Source organism: Myotis brandtii, unplaced genomic scaffold, assembly GCF_000412655.1.
Source record: "Myotis brandtii unplaced genomic scaffold, ASM41265v1 scaffold168, whole genome shotgun sequence".
NCBI classification, from domain to species: Eukaryota; Metazoa; Chordata; class Mammalia; order Chiroptera; family Vespertilionidae; genus Myotis; species Myotis brandtii.
The window spans coordinates 570,409-589,955 of NW_005356173.1; the positions used below are offsets into that span (position 1 = coordinate 570,409).

Consider the following 19,547-nt stretch of genomic DNA (forward strand, 5'->3'; position numbering starts at 1 on the left):
GCCCTTCCTGTATGGCTAGGGTGGGGTCGGATTTTTTAATCCTTTGTTTAAAGTCATTTGATGTCATAGGAAATGGCTCAGACAGGACAGTTGCTCCAATTTCCCCTGTGAGGTTCACCATATAAATGGCTTTGTAAATAACTACATTAAAGCTCAATTAGTCACACAGTAAGTCACTAAGACTTTAAGGTGTCTGCCACTTCCAACTGGGGATCTTTTTCAGAAACAATCTGACTCAGAAAAGATGTCTTTCAGCTTCAAGAGTTTCAAGCTCTTCTATTGAGGTGACTGTTCAAATCAAAGAGGCTGCAGTGGGCTAGGGCCCTTTGGGGGCAGTGACAGAGAACCTCTGAGGTCCCACTCCTTGTCCTAGATTGCATAAAGGCAAACATAGTCACTCCAAGTAGGAGGGTTTGGGGTTAACCATCTGGAGGAACTTTCTTATAGTGTTGTGATCTCTTAACCTGAGAACTCCATGTTTCTTGATTCTGGAGGAAGGATGAGCCATTCCAGCATTTCTGTGGCTCTTAAAGCAGGCAGGAGGAGGATAGCGGGAAAGGGGTTGAGTGTGTGTGTGTGTGTGTGTGTGTGTGTGTGTGTGTGTTGGGCAGAGTTGAGAGGGTATCCTGATGCCTCTTTTTACCCCAGTTCTGGATGTCCATCGTGGCCACCACTATGCCCATACCCTGCGGAGGCTTCATGCCTGTGTTTGTGCTAGGTGAGTTCTGATGGGGAGCCTGGGATTGTACTGATAGCTACAATCTAGGGTACTGGGAAAATAAGGAAAGGCCTGGAATTCTGGGGGCCTGTATTTGGTCTTAGTGCCCGAGGAGGGAATACAGAGGATAAACAACTTGGATCTCTCAGCACTTTTCCTTTTGTCTCGGTCTAGGAGCTGCATTTGGAAGGCTGGTAGGAGAGATCATGGCCATGATATTTCCTGATGGTATCTTATTTGATGGCATCATCTACAAGATCCTACCTGGGGGCTACGCAGTAATTGGTGAGACACATTTCACCCTCTTGAAACCAAATATTTGAGTCCCTCAAATACCCACACTCCAACTCTCCCATGACATCTTCATTCCAGGCTATACAATATGGTTTTAATTTAATGCTATTTAATTCAACTTGTATTCAAATAATCAACCCTTGATTCTGACTCTCATTAACATTTATTGAATGTCTGTCTATGAGACTTAGTTTCTTCATGTAAAAGAGGAATTATGGGGATTAAATAAGACAATAGGGATAAAAGTACCTAGGATTGTGTCTGAATATTTGGTAAGGGCTTTTTTTTTCTTCCAAAGAATCATGGAAACAACAATGCATGTGACTGGCTCAACTACTTTCACCTTGCAGATAGGCCAGTATTGATGGGACTTAAAAGCACATGACTAAGAACTAAGGAACATGGGCTCTGGACCCATACCTGGCCCGTGTCACCTGGATGGTCAAGGACAAGTTAGCTGCCTTTCTGAGCCTTAGTTTCTTCAGAAGTGACTTCTGAGATATTTTACAGCCATAAAACTCTATGAATCTCGGATGTTTTTTCATTAAATCTATTAGCCCATCCAACCAAAACCTATGTCTAACACAGTGACCAATACAAATCCCCAGAATTGCTACACCTCCTCCCTCCTTTTTCTTTGTACCGAAATCCCATAACAAATAAGGCCATGCTCCCCTAGATAGAGGAGCACTAACCAGTTTTATTGCCATATGGTGACTTTACTCTCCCATAAATTGTTGGCTCAAAACCTGAGGTCCAAAGTAGAATGCCATAACTGGGTTTTAAAATGGTCAGTTGAGACTGATACAAACTTTTGCCTGGCCGGTTTGGCTAGTGGTTGAGCATTGACCCATGAACCAGGAAATCATGGTTCAAGTCCTGGTCAGGGCACATGCCCGGGTTGTGGGCTGGTGGGGAACATGCAGGAGGCAGACAATCAATGATTCTTTCTCATCATTGATGTTTCTGTCTCTCTCCCCCTCTCCCTTCCTCTCTCTGAAATTAATAATTTAAAAATATATTGAAAAGAATGATACAAATTTTCAAAAACCAGGAATGGATAAGACATCACTATCTTTGTTTTAGAAATGACAATGTGGGCACACACAATGATTTCATAACTTGTCAAAGGTCATGGAATGAGATCAAAATGATGATTTTCTTATAGTCCAGCATTCTAGCCCCTACTTCCCCCCACTCCCACACTTATTTGTTAAGTAAGTAGCAACGTGTCAAACAGTGTTCTAGGCACTAGCAAACATATCAGAGAAGCGATTAGACAAAATTTCTACCTTTGTGAAGCTCCTACTATTGACAAATGGTTATCTTGGAGTGTTGGCACTGACCCACTCTGTCACTCTCGTCACATCCCCATGTGTCCTGCATGCCAAGAACTGCAGCTCTAATCCACCAGTACATTCCTGTGTCTCATTCTAGGAGCAGCCGCACTGACGGGTGCAGTGTCCCACACAGTCTCCACAGCTGTGATTTGCTTCGAATTAACGGGTCAGATTGCCCACATCCTTCCCATGATGGTGGCTGTTATCTTGGCCAATATGGTGGCTCAGAGCCTGCAGCCCTCCCTCTATGACAGCATCATCCAGGTCAAGAAGCTACCCTACTTGCCTGACCTTGGTTGGAACCAGCTCAGGTCAGGGGCACCAGCTGGAATTAGTTCAGCCTTGATGCGGTGGGGGTGGGAGATGCTGAGGTTGAGATTGCAGATAGGGTCAATGTTTGCAAGCACTGCTTTTGACTTATTTTTATATCCCCATGTACTTAATAAATATTGTGAATGACGAAATGGCAAACCTCACAGAAGGAGCGGAAAGGCCAGCAAAGGGATGGGCATATGGTGGGGGGCTAACCCCCTATGCTTTCTCCTTCTATAGCAAATTTACCATCTTTGTTGAAGACATCATGGTACGTGACGTGAAGTTTGTTTCAGCTTCTTGCACATATGGGGAGTTGCAAACCCTGCTTCAGACCACCACAGTCAAGACTTTACCACTGGTTGATTCAAAAGGTCAGTGGGAAGGAAGGAAGACAACCCTTGAATTAGTGACCTGAACTTGGGTTCCATAGAGGTCAGAGAGGAGGCATTGTGGTGTGGGGTTTGTCTGGAGGGGCCATTCAGTCTGCTATAGGAGACCCAGCCTGTGCTCCTTAGGGAAGATCATCCTGAGAAAGGTAAAATACACCCGTAGCACAGGCACAACACAGTTAAAAACCAACTAAAGAAATACAGTCCATTCTCTTATTCATTGTAGTTATGTTCTATAAAGTCACCACAAACACTGAATTAGGGATACTACACTGAGCCATTGCTCCTAGAAGACATACAGGGTTAGGTTCCTGCAAGCCCCTGGTCACACCATTCTCTTCCACTAATCGATTCATAAATTTGTTTTGTGAATGTTCCTCTTTAAAGACACCTTATTGAGTATATATTGTTGATTCACTCAGATTGAATTTACAGCCAGCAGAACGATAGCTCGTGCCTCGACAAAGCTTACATAACTCACTTATTTTCTCCATAAGGCACATCACAGCCTTTATGCTTGGGGGCAATTTGAAACAGCAAAAGAAAAACACAAAACACAAAATATGTGAAAAACGTGGCAGTAAATGGACCACAAAAAGAACACTTGTTTGCAATATAAAAGCTGGGAAGGAAAAAGGTATAGCATCACTTTGTTCAACCTCAGCTCAAGAATATGTGCATGGGGCAACCCATATTTTTTTGCTGCTCTGTGCACATCTGTGAATGACAGGAAGCATCATGAGTATTGATTTTGGGTTACAAATGGGTGAATTCACAAATAGGGAATCCATGAATAATGAGGCCCAGTTGTAAGTCTTACAGGCCCTTATGTGGTTCTCTTTGCTACTTAGCTAAATAATCACTGTTCTTTAATGTCCAACTGGAAGAGCAGATAAAACTTTCATATGAAGGAGTGAATGGTTTTAGTAAGCTGGGTCTTCAGACTTCCCTTCCTTCATTCACCATCCTTTCCGCCCACCGTTGGCACTTAATCTTGCTCTGTGTTATTTCTTACTGTGGTTTATATCTCTATATCTGATCTTCCTCACTAGACTGGGTATTCCTTGAGGGTGGAGACTATAACTTCCATCTCCGTCAGACTGCCTCCTTGTAGACTTTTACTAAATAGTAAATAAATACTTGCCTGATGTTTGAATTACTGTAACTGAGAAGAACTGTGGCAGGCCGGAGCATTAAAATAGTTAGTTCTGATTTCAGATAATCAGAGTATTCAAATTGCTCAAGTTAGGTCAGTTTTAATTTTTTCCAAATCCCCGATACCTCTAAGTGGCTTGTACACTAGGGGCTCTTCATTGGAGCAGTGGTACAGCCACCATGATAATGACTAAGACTTAATGGTAAGATTTATCTCCAATAACATCGCTGCAATTGTATGGCCTTAAAACTTAACGAAAATGTTAATTACAGTCGCAGAATGTTGACCTTCCCAGAAAAAGTAGGCGTGTTGTTTATATCCTAGAAGGACTCAGACGCTAAAGAATTAAATAACCTTGTAGACTTATTTCAAAGTATATTCACATCTCAGCCTACATGAATGCCCTTTAATATTTCTTGTTTGGAGACAGGGTTGATTAGCCTATTTTAATACCAAGTTCACCTATTTGCAAACAGACTATATCGAAATAAGCACAAATTAGCACCAATTAGTGTACTATCAATTGGGTCTCTGTAAGTACTAGGTGATGAAATAAAAAGGATTGAGTCAGGTCAACCATGCAAGATTTGTGAAATGAGTTTTTAGGAAGAAAAGGTAAAAAAAAAAAAAATGTAAGCATGGGCGCTGGTTTTCTGTCCCTGCTGAGCGGGGTGGAGGTGGGGGCTAGGGGGCTGGTAATGAGCAGGCCCTCGGGCTAAGCTTGGATCGTCCCCAGAGTCAATGATCCTGCTGGGCTCCGTGGAGCGGTCAGAGCTACAGGCCCTCCTGCAGCGCCACCTGTGTCCTGAGCGGAGGCTGCGGGAAGCCCGGGACCTGGCCAGGAAGCTGTCAGAGCTGCCTTTTGACGGGAAGGCGCGGCAGGCTGGGGAGGGGCAACAGGGCTCCTCGCCCCGGGGCCGACCGGAGTCCTTCGCCTTTGTGGATGAGGATGAAGATGAAGATCTCTCTGGGAAATCCGAGGTGACCAGGCTGGGAAGGGCCGGGGGAGCAGGAGAGATTGAGACAAAGGGAAAGTAGGAAGAAGGAATGGAGATGCTGGTCATTTAGAAAGTCCAAGAGAGCAGTGCCCCTCGGTCCGAAGGACTGAAGGAGGTAAAGTTGTGGATGATGGTACCGATAAGAATTCAGAGGGATACAGGAATTCTGAAATGGGGAGGAAGAATGGAATTAGATGGATTTCCCAGGACACCCGCCGGTAAAGGCAGGAAAGCACTAGGCACTGAGAATTCTCCGGGACTGAGAATTTTTACTGCTCCTTACAGCTGCCTCCACTTCCTCCTCCTCACACCATTCCTACTGTTCCACTGCCTCCGGAAGAGCCCAATGGGCCCCTGCCAGGCCTCAAACAGCAGCCAGAAGCACCGGAGCCTGCAGGTGAAGATTCTCTCATCGTGCACGTTCACTCAGCTGAAGGGCTGCTACTCTGAGGAGGGGGAGGCTAGGGTGGTGGGAGAAGGTTCCTGTTCATTGAACCTCCATATTGCTGCCCCAAGGAGAGGGGCCAGGGCTTATTTAGGAGGATACAAGAGAGGGTGTCTATGGTGGTGGCATAGTGTCAGGGGACCACTTGGGAGCCCCTGGCTATTTCCTCCCAGGAAGGGTAGGAATTGCTTTGTTTCCATTTCCATGTGCTCCCCACTCCTCAGGTCAAAGGCGCTCCATCTTTCAGTCACTGCTGTGCTGCTTGCTGGGCAAAACTCGCCCCACAAAGAAGGAAACAAGACAGGTGAGAGATGGATGGAGGTGGGGGTGAGTGGGAGCATGACAGGGGAAAGGGAACTTGCCTGGTCCTTAGATCAGGAGGGAAGGGGTCCCACCAAGGACAACCTTCATCGAATGGAAGGGATGATGAATTGAAAGCAGGCATCTGTGACCCTGGCCAGAGAGTCATGACTATAATTCCATTAGGAAAGAACTTGGACCTATATCTTTCTTCTCTAGGATTCAACGGATTTAGTGGATAACATGTCACCTGAAGAGGTAAGTAAGGGAAACAGCAACCTGGGGTGGACTGTTCTGTCAAATGAAGATATTGCTCATCTTTTTCTGTCTTCGTGTTGTTGTAAGAATAAAATGTGAGTCTAGGCAGGAAAGCATTTGAGAGGCTGGAAGGAGGCATGACTATGGCGATGGGGATGGGCACATTGCGCAAAGGTGGGGAGCCCTGATAGTATTCTCAGAAGGACCACCGTCATTTGAAAAGAGGGATGTTTTGAGTCTCCGTGCATCGATGGGCCCATGCTGCTAAGATGAACCTCAGATCTTGTAGGCATTAGGGACATTCTGGACAGGCAGAGGCTATGCAAGAAGGCTGAGCACCGGGCACCAGCACTTACACATCCCAATGTGGAGAAACAGCACTGAGGCTGTAAAGGTGAAATCAGCACCTGGTAGAGGTTACTCTGCTGATCCACCATGGCCCTGAGACAGTGGACAGCTAGGGAATGCCAGGAAGCAGGACTGAGAAGAACCACAACCTGAGGACAAGTATTCACAGTGCTGCCTCTTGGGACAAATGCCTATTTCCCAAGAAAGCTAGTTATCAAGTCCATGAGCAAGAACGTCAAGCACACTGAATGGCCTTGACCTGTCTCCATGGTTATGCCTCCTTTCCAACCTCTGAGCAGTAAAAGAATGTAGAGTGGTGATTGGGAGCAGTACTAATGGGGACACACCCTAGAGGGTGTGCAGACACAACAGTGTCCATCAGTGGCCATTCCATTTAGTAAATAAGAATGCAGACTCATGCTTTGTAGCTGACAAAACCATAATGCATATTATTTTAGAATAAATACCTTACTGGATGTCCGGAATAAATAAGTGCTGAAAAGTAAAAGTACTCCAGGGTTGGAGGAAGGGGTGGGGAGTGACAAGAGAGAAAGGAAACTTCCTTCTCCCCTTGCCACCCCTCACAACACAGACACTTCTGATAAATGACTTACGGAAGAGTCAAACAGATGATCACAAAGGAAAAAGAAAAATCATTCCTCGGTCCATAAGCAGGAATCAGATGTGTCATATCTGCAATTAAGAAGTAGGGTGCTAAACCCAGTAATAATGCTTTTTGTTGCTGTTAACACACCAAAGAGAGAACGCCAGCTAGTTGATCAATGAGGCTACTTAATAACCGCTGAAAATAAAGTGCTGCCAGGGACAAAAAGATGACAGGTCTACCTTTTTAGTTTATATCTTTCCCAAAGGAGACTTTACGCAGCTCCCAGCTCCCATGTGACTCGCTGACATTTTGGAGGAATAAGATCCAATTGGAGTCAGACTTCAGATGATTTTGAACATGGTATTCAGACTAGATCAAGGTGACACCCTTGGCAATATCAAGATGATACCCGCGGGAATATTGAAAGAATTCAATTATAGGTCTCCAGAAGCCCCTGCTATGACTTAATTCTGCTACATTGTTAGTACACACAGTTAGAGCTCCTGTTTGTAACTGAGGCTTAGCTTTTTCAAGTTCAGACTCAAGAACAGACATACTCCTCCCCTCGGACAAGAGCTGGGGGTACCTGGAACACTACCAGCAGTCAAGGTCAGAAGCCCAGCTCACCTCTGTGCAGTTGGAGTAATGTCCAGCACAGAGAAAGTGCTTGATACAGGTCCTGTTATTGTTGTTCCTTAAGGGAAGGCAGAAATGGAACTAAGGGAGGCCAGAAACGATCATGGAAAGGTCCAGGGTTGGCAAGGTGGCTGCCTGTCATGAATAAATCGGCTCCATGACATACCTGCTAAGTGGTCTCCATCCTGTGCTGTGAGAGCCGGTCAGTCCCCATGTGAACCTTCAGTAAGAGAAGAGGAGAGTTTCAGAAAATTTTAGATTCGTTTATGAAAGCCAGAGCCTTCCTGGATTCTTTAGAAGCTTGAGGACTGGAGCATCGTGTCTAAATCAAGAGGGTTGTCCTTCCTGTTTTAATGCTTCTGTCATAAACAAAACAAACAAAAAAGATGGCTTTGCTCAAGTCCACTAAGCACCATGTGACCCAGCACAGCTCTTCAAACCCAACAAATATCTGGCACACTAACTGTGTAAAAGGAAAATGTGCCAGTGTCTTCACAACAGGCACCCATCCATACCAGTAACACTCTCCAGGAGTTCGTGTCCAGTGGGCAGAGGTGAGACAAATGCCAATACAAGAGTGAGCACGGTCCATGCCTTTTCTGAAAAGGAGAGAACAGCAGAGTGCTGCAGGAATTGAAAAAGGGGCAAAACACATTGGCCTGGGAGTGGCAAGAGTACAGAGTGGGTGCAGGGTGGGCAGATAAGGGAAATGCAGCTCGACCAGCGCAGAAGCCAGAAGACCTGTGTGAGGAATGGCAAGCAGTCAGGTTTCACGGGCGGAGGGGAAAGACGGAAAAGATAGCTTGAAAATAGTAGGTGTTTGGGGCACTTGAGTGGTGGTGGTGAAGAAGAGTGTGGGGTGCTAGTGCCTGAGGCTGAAGGTTGATTTGGAGCCTGGTGTTCTACCCTGGGAAGAAGGGAGGGGTTTAGTGGTCTGGAAAGTCTGTGCTAGTTCATTGCATATTTCAGTTGCATATTTCAGGATTCCCAGCTGGTAGGGCTGCTTGGGGTCTAAGCCTTGTACCTGAGGTATTGACTACTCTGCTCTGCTCCACAGATTGAGGCCTGGGAACAGGAGCAGTTGAGCCAGCCTGTCTGCTTTGATTGCTGCTGTATTGACCAGTCCCCTTTCCAGCTGGTGGAACAGACGTCCCTGCACAAGGCTAGTCCTTGCCCACCACTCAGGGCTGCTGGGAGGGCAGGGGAGGTGTGGGGCTCACTGTGCGCTGACCTGCTGCTTTTTCTATGCAGATTCACACACTGTTCTCGCTTCTTGGCCTCCACCTTGCCTATGTGACCAGTATGGGGAAGCTCCGGGGTGTGCTGGCATTGGAAGAGGTAACAGCAATGCGTCCTATTTGAGCAGCAGGAGGAATGGCTGGGTGCAGGATGTGGGGGTGGGGGAGGGATGATTTTAACCCCCTCCCCCATTTCCCTCTCTATTTCTCATGCAGAGATTGGAGGAGGGAGAGAGGTTTCAGCAATCAAGGGGTACAGGTAGAGAGGACTATAAAGATCTGAAGGAGACATAGTTGTTGACCCCAGATATAGCCCTTGTGATCTTTCATAGCTGGCATGGGTTTGGGATTGGGGTTCAGGGCACAAGACATGGTTTCATAGGGGTGCTCTATGGGGAGGGCCATGGAAAGAAGGAAGAGATAGGATGTAGTTGAAGGGGGCCTGAAGGTCACTAGGAAGGAGCCAAAGGACATCTTGGTTAGGGGCTTCAGATTCACTGCTCTGCAGGGGCTCTGCTGGCCATACCCCTTTCTCTTCCTTTTTTCTGTCTTCTTTGATCTTTCCATGTGGTCTATCTTTCTTGCCACTCTACCGCTTTCCCATTCCTTCTTCCTTTTATCATATCTATTCTTCTGTTGTGTCTGTTCCACTCACACTGCCCCATCTTCTTTCTCTTCCCAATTCTGTACCCTCTTTCCCTTTCCCTCTGTTCCCAGCTGCAGAAGGCCATTGAGGGGCACACCAAGTCGGGGGTGCATCTCCGCCCTCCCCTGGCCAGCTTCCGGAGCACAACTTCAACTCGAATGACTCCTGGGAGCCAGCTCCTTCCCTCGGAGGCCTGGAATCTGCCTGAGGATGGAACTGGGGCCACTGAGCCAAAGGATGTGATCCCTACCTCCCCAGACACCCCTGAGCTGCCTCCCTCCCCAGAGCCCCCACTTTCCCTGGCTCCAGCCAAGGCGGAAGGTGAGCTGGAGGAGCTGGAGCTGGTGGACAGTCCTGGGCTGGAAGAGGATCTGGCTGACATCTTGCAGGGCCCCAGCCTGCGATCCACCGATGAGGAGGATGAGGATGAACTGATCCTTTGACCACACCCCAGGGCTGCCTCATCAGTCTGTCTGTCAGGAGGCCCAGGCCTGAGGGTGGATTTGTGGGGGAGACCGTATGTCCTTAAGTTGGGGAGATCAGGCCAATATCCTGACCCTCCTGGGAATTTTAAAATGTGACAATGATAGTCTAGAGGAGGGGTCAGAATTTGGACAGTGACTAGCATTCAGACCATCCACAGCTCCTTCTTTCAAGTTCCCCACCCCATGGTCTCCCCACTCCCTGAGATTTGCCTCCAGACTCCATCTGACTGCCACTCTCTGTCCCCACGCAAGGCCAGTACTGGGACAGTGAAAGGCCAATCCCATCCCCCCCTTCTTTGTACCGGATTTACACAGTGAAATGTGGATAAAGAGACTATCAGGGGGAGAAGCCTGGAAGAGAAAACGTCACAAAAGGCTCTATGTGGAAGGGGCAGGCACCTTCAGCCAAATGGTCATGCTGCCCCATCAAACACCCTCCATCAGAAATCCTCCCTATCTCACATCACAGCTTCCTTACCCCATTTCCAGGTCGCTTCCTAGAAAAATCCATCCCCTTTCTTCCCACTGTGGTCATTGATCTGTCCTTCCCAAGGGTTAGCTCTGCCCTCAAACTGCTCTGGCTGGGACCTCTCCTGCCAAGAACCCTTCAGTTGGTCACTCAGACACCAGCCCTTAGACGAGTTCTCTGTGTTCTTCTTGGGGTGGAGAGCTGGGGTTTCAATGTCAAGATGGCCGACCTCTTCAGTGCTTCCACACTTGGAGGATCAGAACCATATCCTCCCCAAATCAGCAACAGGGAGCTTGCCAAGAGCCTGCCTTTTCTGCCAGTGGTCCCAGGGGCTCTGAGCATCCAAAAACCCTTGCACCCACACTCCAAGCTTTTCCCCTCCCCCCTTGATGCCCTTGAGTTGTGTCCCCTTTCCAATGTGACATTCTCCTCCTTCACCTCCCCTGGCCCAGTCTCCTTCATCCCCCAAATAAGACACTCATAGCCAGAGGATGCCACCACATTCTGTTTAGTGCCATTGAACACAGCCTGGAGCCCTCTCCAGCGTTACATCCCTTCCCCCTCCCCAGGCCAAGAGAGAGGCTGTAGTGTAGCCTGGGGAGGGGGCTGGCAGTGGGCACTGGAGCCCAATGCCCATGTGTATATAATCTATAATATTCATATATATTTATATATAATTCTCTCTGTAATATATGTCATAGAATCTCTCTTAGGCCTGGGGGGGAGGGGTGTCACATTAAGAAAACATGCTAAGACTGACCACAAAAATGGATACTCCCCAGACCTGGAAGACGAGCATGGGCTGTATAGGTGGGCAGGGAAAAGGTCATAAACACATTCACCAAGATCCCCTCCTTAACACAAGGATAAGAAGGAAGGGGAGGAGGGGGGAGGTAGAAGGGGAGGAATGGAAGATTTGGGTTTCCCAGAAACTGAAAATAAAAGTGCACCCCCACCAAAAGAAAATCATTTAGCAAGAGCAGTTTCATTCACAATAATATAAAAACAGCCCTGTTCCAGGACTGTTGGAAATCGTGCTGCACAGCCTTGAACCCCGGAGGAAAAGCAACCCTCCCTCACCCCCAATAGCCTCTTCCAGCACATGCCCCTCCCCTCCCCCCAAATAGGCTATAAGCAAACCCCATGCACCCTGCCCCCAGCACCAAAGAGGCAGTTCCTCCTTCCAGAAGAGTCCTAAGAGGGTCCAAGGCCAGCTCCCTGGGTCTTCTCCTTCAAAGTGGTAGGGAAGCTTCTTGCAAATGCAGACTCCCGGCTGACCCCTGGTCTGCCTGCGCATGTGCCAGCTGCCAGCACCGGGGATGTGGAGCCCTGCTGGAGTCAAATAAGCTAGATTCCTCGACCATTCAGTCATCTTTCAGCAGGGACCAAAAGAAGGCTTCCTAAGGTAGGGAGGGAGGAAAGAGGGATGCTTTCCTCTACCTTCCCTAACTCCCAGGGCCCTGAGCAAAAAGGAACTGTAATGAATGCACCCACTCACTGGAGTGGATGCCCACTGCAGTCTGGGGACAGAACAGGGGGCAAGAAGAGGATGAAACTAAGAGAAAAAGATGATTCATCCAGAGAGCAGGTTGCACAAGGTGAGGTATCAAGGGCCCCCTGAAAGGAGGGAACCTCAAGCATGCAAACCCCAAGACCTGTGACAGGAGTGCAGGGTGAGGCCACAATATTACTGCCCAAAGCTCCCGGACAGGAGGTCCTGGTGCCTCCGGAGTTAGGTCACATGATCAGACACAAGCCACAGCTTTAGATGAGGTAAATAACTCTTCACCCATCTGTGTTCACCAGGCCTACTTATGTTTCCTCCAAGAATTGACCTCCCCTCCCCTGAAGACATGGGACCCCAGCCTTGGTTGCATTGCAGGACCATTATGCCTATGAAAGTGTGAACTTGATGAGGGGTGGGGTCATAGATGGACACAAACTCTTAACCTCCTCATTCCAAAGAAATAGACATCTGGGGATGGGGGGTGGGCTCGTTTGTGCCCAGGGTCTGTGAGAGTGACCGAGCCCCCTTCCTAGTAGAGGACAGAATAGGACCTCTGACAAAGTAGGACAAAGGCCTCGGAGCTGGAGTCTTAGAAGAGGAGACAAAAGGTAGGCAATGGCCATCTTAACTTTTCCCTCTGCCAGGGGCTAGGGAATGGGGTCCCATGGTGTGCTCCTCAGCTGCCATGCCTTAGCTCCAGCCTGGCCCTGCTATCAGGATCGCATACAGAAGTGTGGGGCTTTGTGTGCTGTGGACAGAAGTCCCCACCAGAATGGGAACTGGGTGTGGAAGGACTAGCCGGTTCAGGGGCTTCTGCCTCACTATAAACCCGTCCTAAAAGGAAGAAGACTCTGATTCCACTCTCCGCAGGAGGCCTGGGAAGGGAGGCTGCCTGGGAGGAACTGAAGAAGGAAAAAAAGGAGCCGAGTGCCCACACTGATTCTCAGCCGACAACACACTGGGCGGGGGCCTGACAGCACCAGACTCCTCCCTCCACCCCACTCAACCTGAGTCCCCAAGAAGTTATAAAAATGTAGAAAAGGCAAAGAGAAAAGTGTAAACAGCTCCAGAGAATTTGGGGGTGGAGGGAGGGAGGCACAGCCCTCATGCTTCCCCACCTGGCAGGACACCTGCATTCTGTCACCCCCTCTGGGCAGGGCTCCTGGAGCAGGGGATGGAAGAAGGCAGACAAAGGAAGCAAGAGCTGGAGCAGCCAGCTCACTGGGTCCTTTCCTAGACCCTTAGGACCCACCTTTCAGTCACGGGATATTCAAGATCCCAGAATAGGTGGCCATGTTTGTTGTTGGTCCCATCAATGACTCTCTGGTCTCTGGGTGGGCCTTATATAAAGAATCCTGTTTGTGCCCTGTGCACCCCAGCTGCCATGTCCGCTTCCTCTGTGACTCCTGGTCTCAGAAGCCAAGCTACCCACTGAAGGCAGCTTCTCCATTCTCTAAGGAGACGTGGCTTCCCCTACACTCATTGAGTCACGTCCAGCAGGTCTGTTCTTCATAGTAGGGTCAAGCTGGGACCACAGCCAGAGAAAACACAGAGTCGGAAAAAGCAAAAGTGACATGAGAAAGGAGGCATTCAGACAGCCACTCTCAAGGCTTCTGAATGACGAAGTCAGGGAGTGAAAAACAGAGATCTAGTTGATGGCTCCTGTCTCCAGGATACAAACTGGAGCTTCATCATCACAGACCCAGAAGCCCGCAGCCAAACCCAGTTCACAGCCATCTAGTTGCCTGGGCCTCAGTCCCCAGACCTGTGGTTTCTACAGCACAAGCCTGGATGGAATCCTATCCCGGCCCTCCATTTTCCTGGCGAGAACTGGCAGCTCCTGGGTTCCTCCTGGTCTTCTGCCCGGGTTTCAGCTGTACTGCTGGGGGAAGGGAGGGTATTGTTGCAGCCAGGCCCCTCAGGTGGGAGTGGAAGATAGTGTGTAGAGTGGGAAGAAGCTAGTTGTTGGCCTCACCCTCCTCCTCATCAAAGGACTGCACACCTGAGGATGTGACGTCAGATACCTTTCGGCTGAGAGCAGTGGCCATCTCGGGGTCTTCTCGTGGGGAAAGTGATTCCAGGTCCCTACATCCCGCATCTTCTTCCTCCTCGGGGGCCAAGGGCCTCTTCTCCTCCTCTGCAGGGCCCCTTGCCAGGTCCACCCCACCCATACCTGGAGCCCAGTCAGTTTCTCCCCCCAGCAAAGGTGGAGGCTCCTGAGCAGAGTATCCGGAAGCAGGTTGGGAAGGCCCCATTTCATGTAAGCTTGGCTGTGAGTCATCAAATGCAGGGCCAAGATAAGATCCTGTGGCTGGAGAGGCAATGAGGGACTGGTCGCTTGCTTCCCAGGCATCCGATGATCCCAGACAGTACATGCCCTGGGACACATAGGAGTGAGGCCATCCATCCATGGGGGCTTGAGTGAGGGCATCTGTAAAGAGAATCATGAAGGTCGGTGGGGGCATAGACTATCAAAGGCAGTAACAACAGCACAGATAATTGAGGGTGAGACAATTGAGGGTGAGAAGGAGGGGAATAGAAAGCTAGGATGAACAGAAAGTCTTAGAAGCACAGAGATGTACAGAAGTAGCATAGATAGTTGGGGAGGCCCCTTAAGCCTCAGGGGTTGGATTCTGAAACCATCCCTCACCTTGACTCTCCATCAGCTCCTGGTAGTTGTCACTGTAGTTGCAGCCCAATGGCTCCTGGGCAGAGTTGACACTCATGTCCTCACCATCCATGGAAGACCAGGCCATGAGTGTGGCCTCAGAAATGGCAAACTGTTCCATGACGCCTGGGAGAAGAAATGTGGTTAGCACGAGATATTTCTGAGAACCCTTAGACACATGCATGGGGAAGGGGACATTAGAGCAGCACTGTTCAATAGAAATACAATGCAAACCCTTCGCATGATTTGAAATTTTCTAGTAGCCCTATTAAAGTAAAAGAAACAGATGAAATTAATTTTACTACTATATGTTAGGTAACCTAATATGTATGAAAGATGATCATTTCAACATCTAATCCATATAAAAATTAGTGAGATATTTTACATTCTTTTATTCATAGAAAGTCTTTGAAATCTAGTTGATATTTTACACTTTCAGCATTTTCCACTCGGACTAGCCACATTTCAAGTTCTCAATAGCTACATGTGGCCAGTGGCTACTATATTGGACAGCACAGCCTTTGTACATGCCCTGAAACAAAGCAAAATCATGGGGGACTTCCCAAAAGGTCAGATTTAGGATTCCTAAGGGAAAGAGTTGGGGGTCTTCTGGTGAGATATCCTAAGGGATTGAAATTTGGGATTTCCAGAAGTTTATTTTTTGGACGTTTTTAGGAGTGGTAGCTGGTATTAGGCAGTCAAGGACAGAGGAATCTAGATATTCAGGTTGGGGGTGGGGTGGGGTGGTGCCTCAAGATTAACAGAGAATCTCCAAGAGAGCACCATGGGATTATAGGGCCACCAAGTTGATAGTTCAAGGAATTGGAAGGAGAAGGGAGGGAGGATAGAACAGTGAAGATGGATAGACTTGGGGGTCCCTATTCTAGTCAACTTCCATGAGTAAGTTGAAGCCTACATTGCTAGCTGCTCTACACCATGCCCTGTCCCTTACATGTTTGCCTCCCCCCTCACTGATATTTCTTCCACCACACCCACACCAATACAAAGATACCTCCCTTCTCTTCCAGATCTATCATTCTCCCTAGGGATCTTACTGAGACCTGCCACTAGGGCTCAGCCACCATTGTAGGTGCACTACAGGCTTGTCTCATACCTACACTACTTTCCTGGAAGGAAACTTCTTCTGTAAACCACTCTCTCCTCACCCAGGTCCCTTGACCTTCTAGTGGTTGTCACAAGTAATGAGCCACATATGTGACTCCATGACTGCAATGTGCTGATGGGCTAAGGCTAGTAAAGATCTCCAACTTTCCTTTCTTTTTCAAGAAACAGGAGAACAGAGTTTTTTGAAGCCAACAGCCCCTGCCTTTTCCCCCTGGTACTGAGGAAGTCCAGGGGTTGGATAGTCCACCCTGAAGGAGAGATGGCATCAGAACCCACAGTCCCACGTTAATTCTCCTCAACTTCTGAGATGATAATAAAAATAAGTTTGAGGGCACTTATCAGAGTTAACAACTCAAAGTACTTGAAATTAAGTCTGATGGTCATCCTATGGATAGAATCAATCTTGTCACAGGGGGTGGGGTTGAAGGGTCAGTCTCTGGCCATCACAAGATGTGCCTCTTGAGGGTTTGGGGGAACAAGTACCTGCAAGGAAACGTGCCTCCTTCTCGCCATCGCTGAGGTCGGAGTAGGCATCGGCATCCCTGCGCACTGCCTCGTGGCTGTGTTGTGGCTGAATGACTGGTGCCTTCCCCCAGCCCTGCCACTCAATCATGTGGGCCACCCGGCCTTGCCCCATGGCTGTGGGCTTCGTCACATGGTCCTTCATGCTTCTTGAAATCCCTAAGGGGCCAGACATTCCCCCCATCCTCCAGAATATCACACAATACCCATAACAGGGCCTCCCCATTATCCTCACCCCAGTCTCAGGGGGCTCCATCCCATGGGGGACAGGCTCCCCTAGATCCCCATATATGAGGGCAGCCTAGAGGATAGGAGAGGTTTGACAGAAAGGACAAATAGGTCAGAGATAGGAAGATGAGGGTGCCGGTCAGGCCAGAAGGAGCAGGGAGACTGACACCAGGAGCCTGTGAGTATCTCCTGTCTGAATGCATCCCTAGGTAGGGAATCTCACCTGAGAATGATGACTTGGCCAGGGCCCCAATGCCATAGGCGTTAGAGTTTCGCTTAAGCTTCGGAAGAATGGAAGTGGTGTCCTCCATGGAGAGCTGGAATGGGGAATGTGGGAGGAGGGGAGGAGGAATGAGAGGGCCTGGGGGTGCTCTATATGCAGGGAAAAGTTCCTGGATGAAGGATTTGAGCTAGGGCAGATGATTGGGAAAACCATGAGACCCAGGAGTCCCAAGGAGGCATATCTTTCAACCACCCTTGAAAAGTTGGGGTGTAGGCAGAGCATGGGAGGGCTTGCTGGAGTGAGGGAGCACTGTGTTATAGGAGAATAGAAGGAAGACCAGTTAGGTGGGGCTGGGGGAGGCTGGGGGAAGCTGCACTCACATTGATGCCATCCCAGGAGAAATCAGTTCGGGTTTGCTGTGAGGAGAGAGAAAAGGGAGTGGGTATCCCAAGCACTTCCATGAATGCAAGGAACCCCACCCCTTTCCTCCGAGGGACTTCCAGAAGTATGTGAAGAAGGGAGGGCTTTCCTGAGATTAGCATAGGAAATTAGGGTGTTGGTGTGGAACATTTGGCTTGTCTTTTGAGGACTTTGTAGAAATGTTCTTCCCAAGTGTCAGTTTAAAGGAGTGTTTGGGATGTTCACTTGGACTTTAGAGTGGATTTCAAGGGTCAGGCAACTGGGAGGCTTTGTTAGGGACGGTTCCGGGGTCTTTTAGAGGTGCTTTGGTGAGGGGCAGCTGGGCACAGGCCTCACCTCCGTGGATGGCCGGTGGAGGCTGCTTCCGTGCAGTGAGCTGGTGCTGTCCATGTTGATTTGGTCCACATCCTTCAGTCCCTTCCAATCCACTGCAATCACCTCATTCCCTGAAGTGGCCAGAGGGTTAGTTGCTCCACCTCACTCCCCTGCGCCCAACCCAAAAGTCCCTCCTGGTCTCAGATGCCGAAGCCACACATTGAGGCTGCCTCTCCAGACCCTTCCAGACCCTTAGCTACCACTCCTTCTTCCCATTGCCCAACCCTTTTACATCCCTACTCTGCCCACATTTTTGGTAAAAGAAATCATAATACTGAGCCAAAATATTCAGTTTAACCTCAACGAAGAATAGCAAACTCAGAAAAACTGGTGTATGGCCTCGCTTATTGTTGTTGTTTAAATGGAAGGGTCAGTGGTTGGGTTTTAGCAGGAAAACTGGTGTCCATCCTGTCCTGAGGGATCGTGGAGGGTTTCTATGCAGGAGTACACTGGGAGGTGCGCTTTTCACCTATTATGTTTCTACAAATAAGGGTGGGGCTTTTCTAGGGGTTAGCGTCTCTATGTGCGGGCTTTATTATTTGGGAAGTGTTAGGAATGTAAGGGACCCTCTGTAGGAGTTGGTGAACTTGTCCCACAGGAAGGATTTGGAGGGGAGAGGAGGGAGTTGGGTGTGTTCACCCAGAAACAGGGAGAGCAAGGAAAGCAAAGCCTGGGATGGAATAATGCTACCTGACTGTTGGGAGATAAGTGATGGATTCAAGAGGAGTGGAGGGGACCACCAGAGGAGCGAAGGGGACTTTTAAAAATAGGAACTAAAAGAACACGAATTCAAGTCAAAGAGAAGACAAAAGATGCTGGGAAGGGTTTGAGGGTTTGGGGGGGAGAAGAATGGTAATTGCTAAAATGAGGCCAGAGCTCATAGTGAAGGGAGATTGAGATTGAGGTGCCTCCTGGAAGGCTTGGGGAAGAACACTTGGATAGTTGTGGACTAAAGTCGGATGGCTGTAAACCATCTGACCTTATAGATCCTTGCTATACATGAAGTTTTGTGATTCTGAATTTCAGGTTAGGGGTCCGCTCTTGAGAAGGGGTAAATTGTATGGGGTCTTGGGGCTGAGGAGGCATTCAGCATGCAACAACATAGCCGATGCAAAAGGCAAGGCTCCTGGTTAAGGGTTCCAAGGGAGGTAGGACCCCTCCAAAGTGTGCCGCTATTCCCTGGGGCTGCAGGGGAGTGGTGAGATGGGTCAGACCAGAGGCTATGGCTTGGGGGGAAGAGGAAAGATGGACTTCTGAGTGGAGAGAGCTGGAATGGGGCAGACAGAAAACAATCGCCGAGGAGGGAGATAGGGCAGGAAAAGTGGGAGAGAGGGGAGGGGAGAGGTGGCCTTTGTAAAAGAGGGAGAGCTGAGTCAGAGCGTGGGGGGCAGGGAGGGGGAGGGAGAGAACCCGGAGAAGAGGTGAAGGCAGAGGAGGAGGAGGGTATCCATGGAAATAAACCAGGTCTCAGAGAAATCAGGCTTTCTGAGGGTGAGTTTGTTTGTAATAATAATACAAATTATTCTCTCAGCCTGAGGTCACCGGGGCGTGTAGGCGGGAGAAATGGGGAGTTGAAATGTGAAAAATTGGAGGGTTAGGGAGAGGTAAGTGGAGTGTGCAGGGGGTGGGGGACCAGGGGGTGGTAGCAAGGCAAAGGTTGACGGGGGTAAACAAATTAGGAGGCGCCTCCCCCGGTCAAAGGTAAATAAAGCGCCGGTCCCGCCCCCCACCCACCCCCAGCTGACAGGTGCTGTCCAGTCCCGGGGATCCTCCCAGGGCCGGCTCCACCCAGCTGGGAGCTGGCTCCTGACCCCTCGCGATCCCTTTAGACCTCCAC

At 49.0% G+C, this 19,547-nt stretch overlaps 2 protein-coding genes across 2 annotated transcripts in view; one reads left to right on the top strand and one right to left on the bottom strand.

Annotated features, from left to right (window-relative positions):
- CLCN1 (chloride channel, voltage-sensitive 1) overlaps window positions 1–11,608 on the top strand; it is a 28,205-nt gene extending 16,597 nt beyond the window's left edge. Inside the window, exons 13-23 of the mRNA XM_005862801.2 lie at window positions 649–718; window positions 893–1,003; window positions 2,450–2,663; window positions 2,905–3,038; window positions 4,949–5,193; window positions 5,496–5,607; window positions 5,880–5,959; window positions 6,175–6,213; window positions 8,862–8,966; window positions 9,056–9,142; window positions 9,760–11,608. Of these exons, the coding sequence (XP_005862863.1) occupies window positions 649–718; window positions 893–1,003; window positions 2,450–2,663; window positions 2,905–3,038; window positions 4,949–5,193; window positions 5,496–5,607; window positions 5,880–5,959; window positions 6,175–6,213; window positions 8,862–8,966; window positions 9,056–9,142; window positions 9,760–10,131 (1,569 nt within the window). The 3' untranslated portion in view covers window positions 10,132–11,608. The remainder of the gene's footprint in view (window positions 1–648; window positions 719–892; window positions 1,004–2,449; window positions 2,664–2,904; window positions 3,039–4,948; window positions 5,194–5,495; window positions 5,608–5,879; window positions 5,960–6,174; window positions 6,214–8,861; window positions 8,967–9,055; window positions 9,143–9,759) is intronic.
- FAM131B (family with sequence similarity 131, member B) lies at window positions 11,128–17,781 on the bottom strand. Its single transcript, XM_005862802.2, has 6 exons — window positions 17,672–17,781; window positions 17,296–17,331; window positions 16,916–17,009; window positions 16,426–16,623; window positions 14,800–14,943; window positions 11,128–14,580 (listed from the first exon to the last, which is right to left on the bottom strand). The coding sequence occupies exons 1-6, from the start codon at window positions 17,723–17,725 to the stop codon at window positions 14,108–14,110; spliced, it is 999 nt and encodes a 332-aa protein (XP_005862864.1). The 5' UTR covers window positions 17,726–17,781; the 3' UTR covers window positions 11,128–14,107.
- Between the last annotated feature and the right edge of the window lie 1,766 nt (window positions 17,782–19,547).

Bases quoted from the DNA above. Each gene is read 5' to 3' on its own strand.
- FAM131B (XM_005862802.2), bottom strand. From the start codon at position 17,725: ATGGACAGCACCAGCTCACTGCACGGAAGCAGCCTCCACCGGCCATCC. The intron at 14,944-16,425 runs GTACTTGTTCCC...TTCTTCTCCCAG, and splicing joins GGAGGCACGTTTCCTTGCAG to GCGTCATGGAACAGTTTGCC. The intron at 14,581-14,799 runs GTGAGGGATGGT...TTCTCTTTACAG, and splicing joins GGAGCTGATGGAGAGTCAAG to ATGCCCTCACTCAAGCCCCC.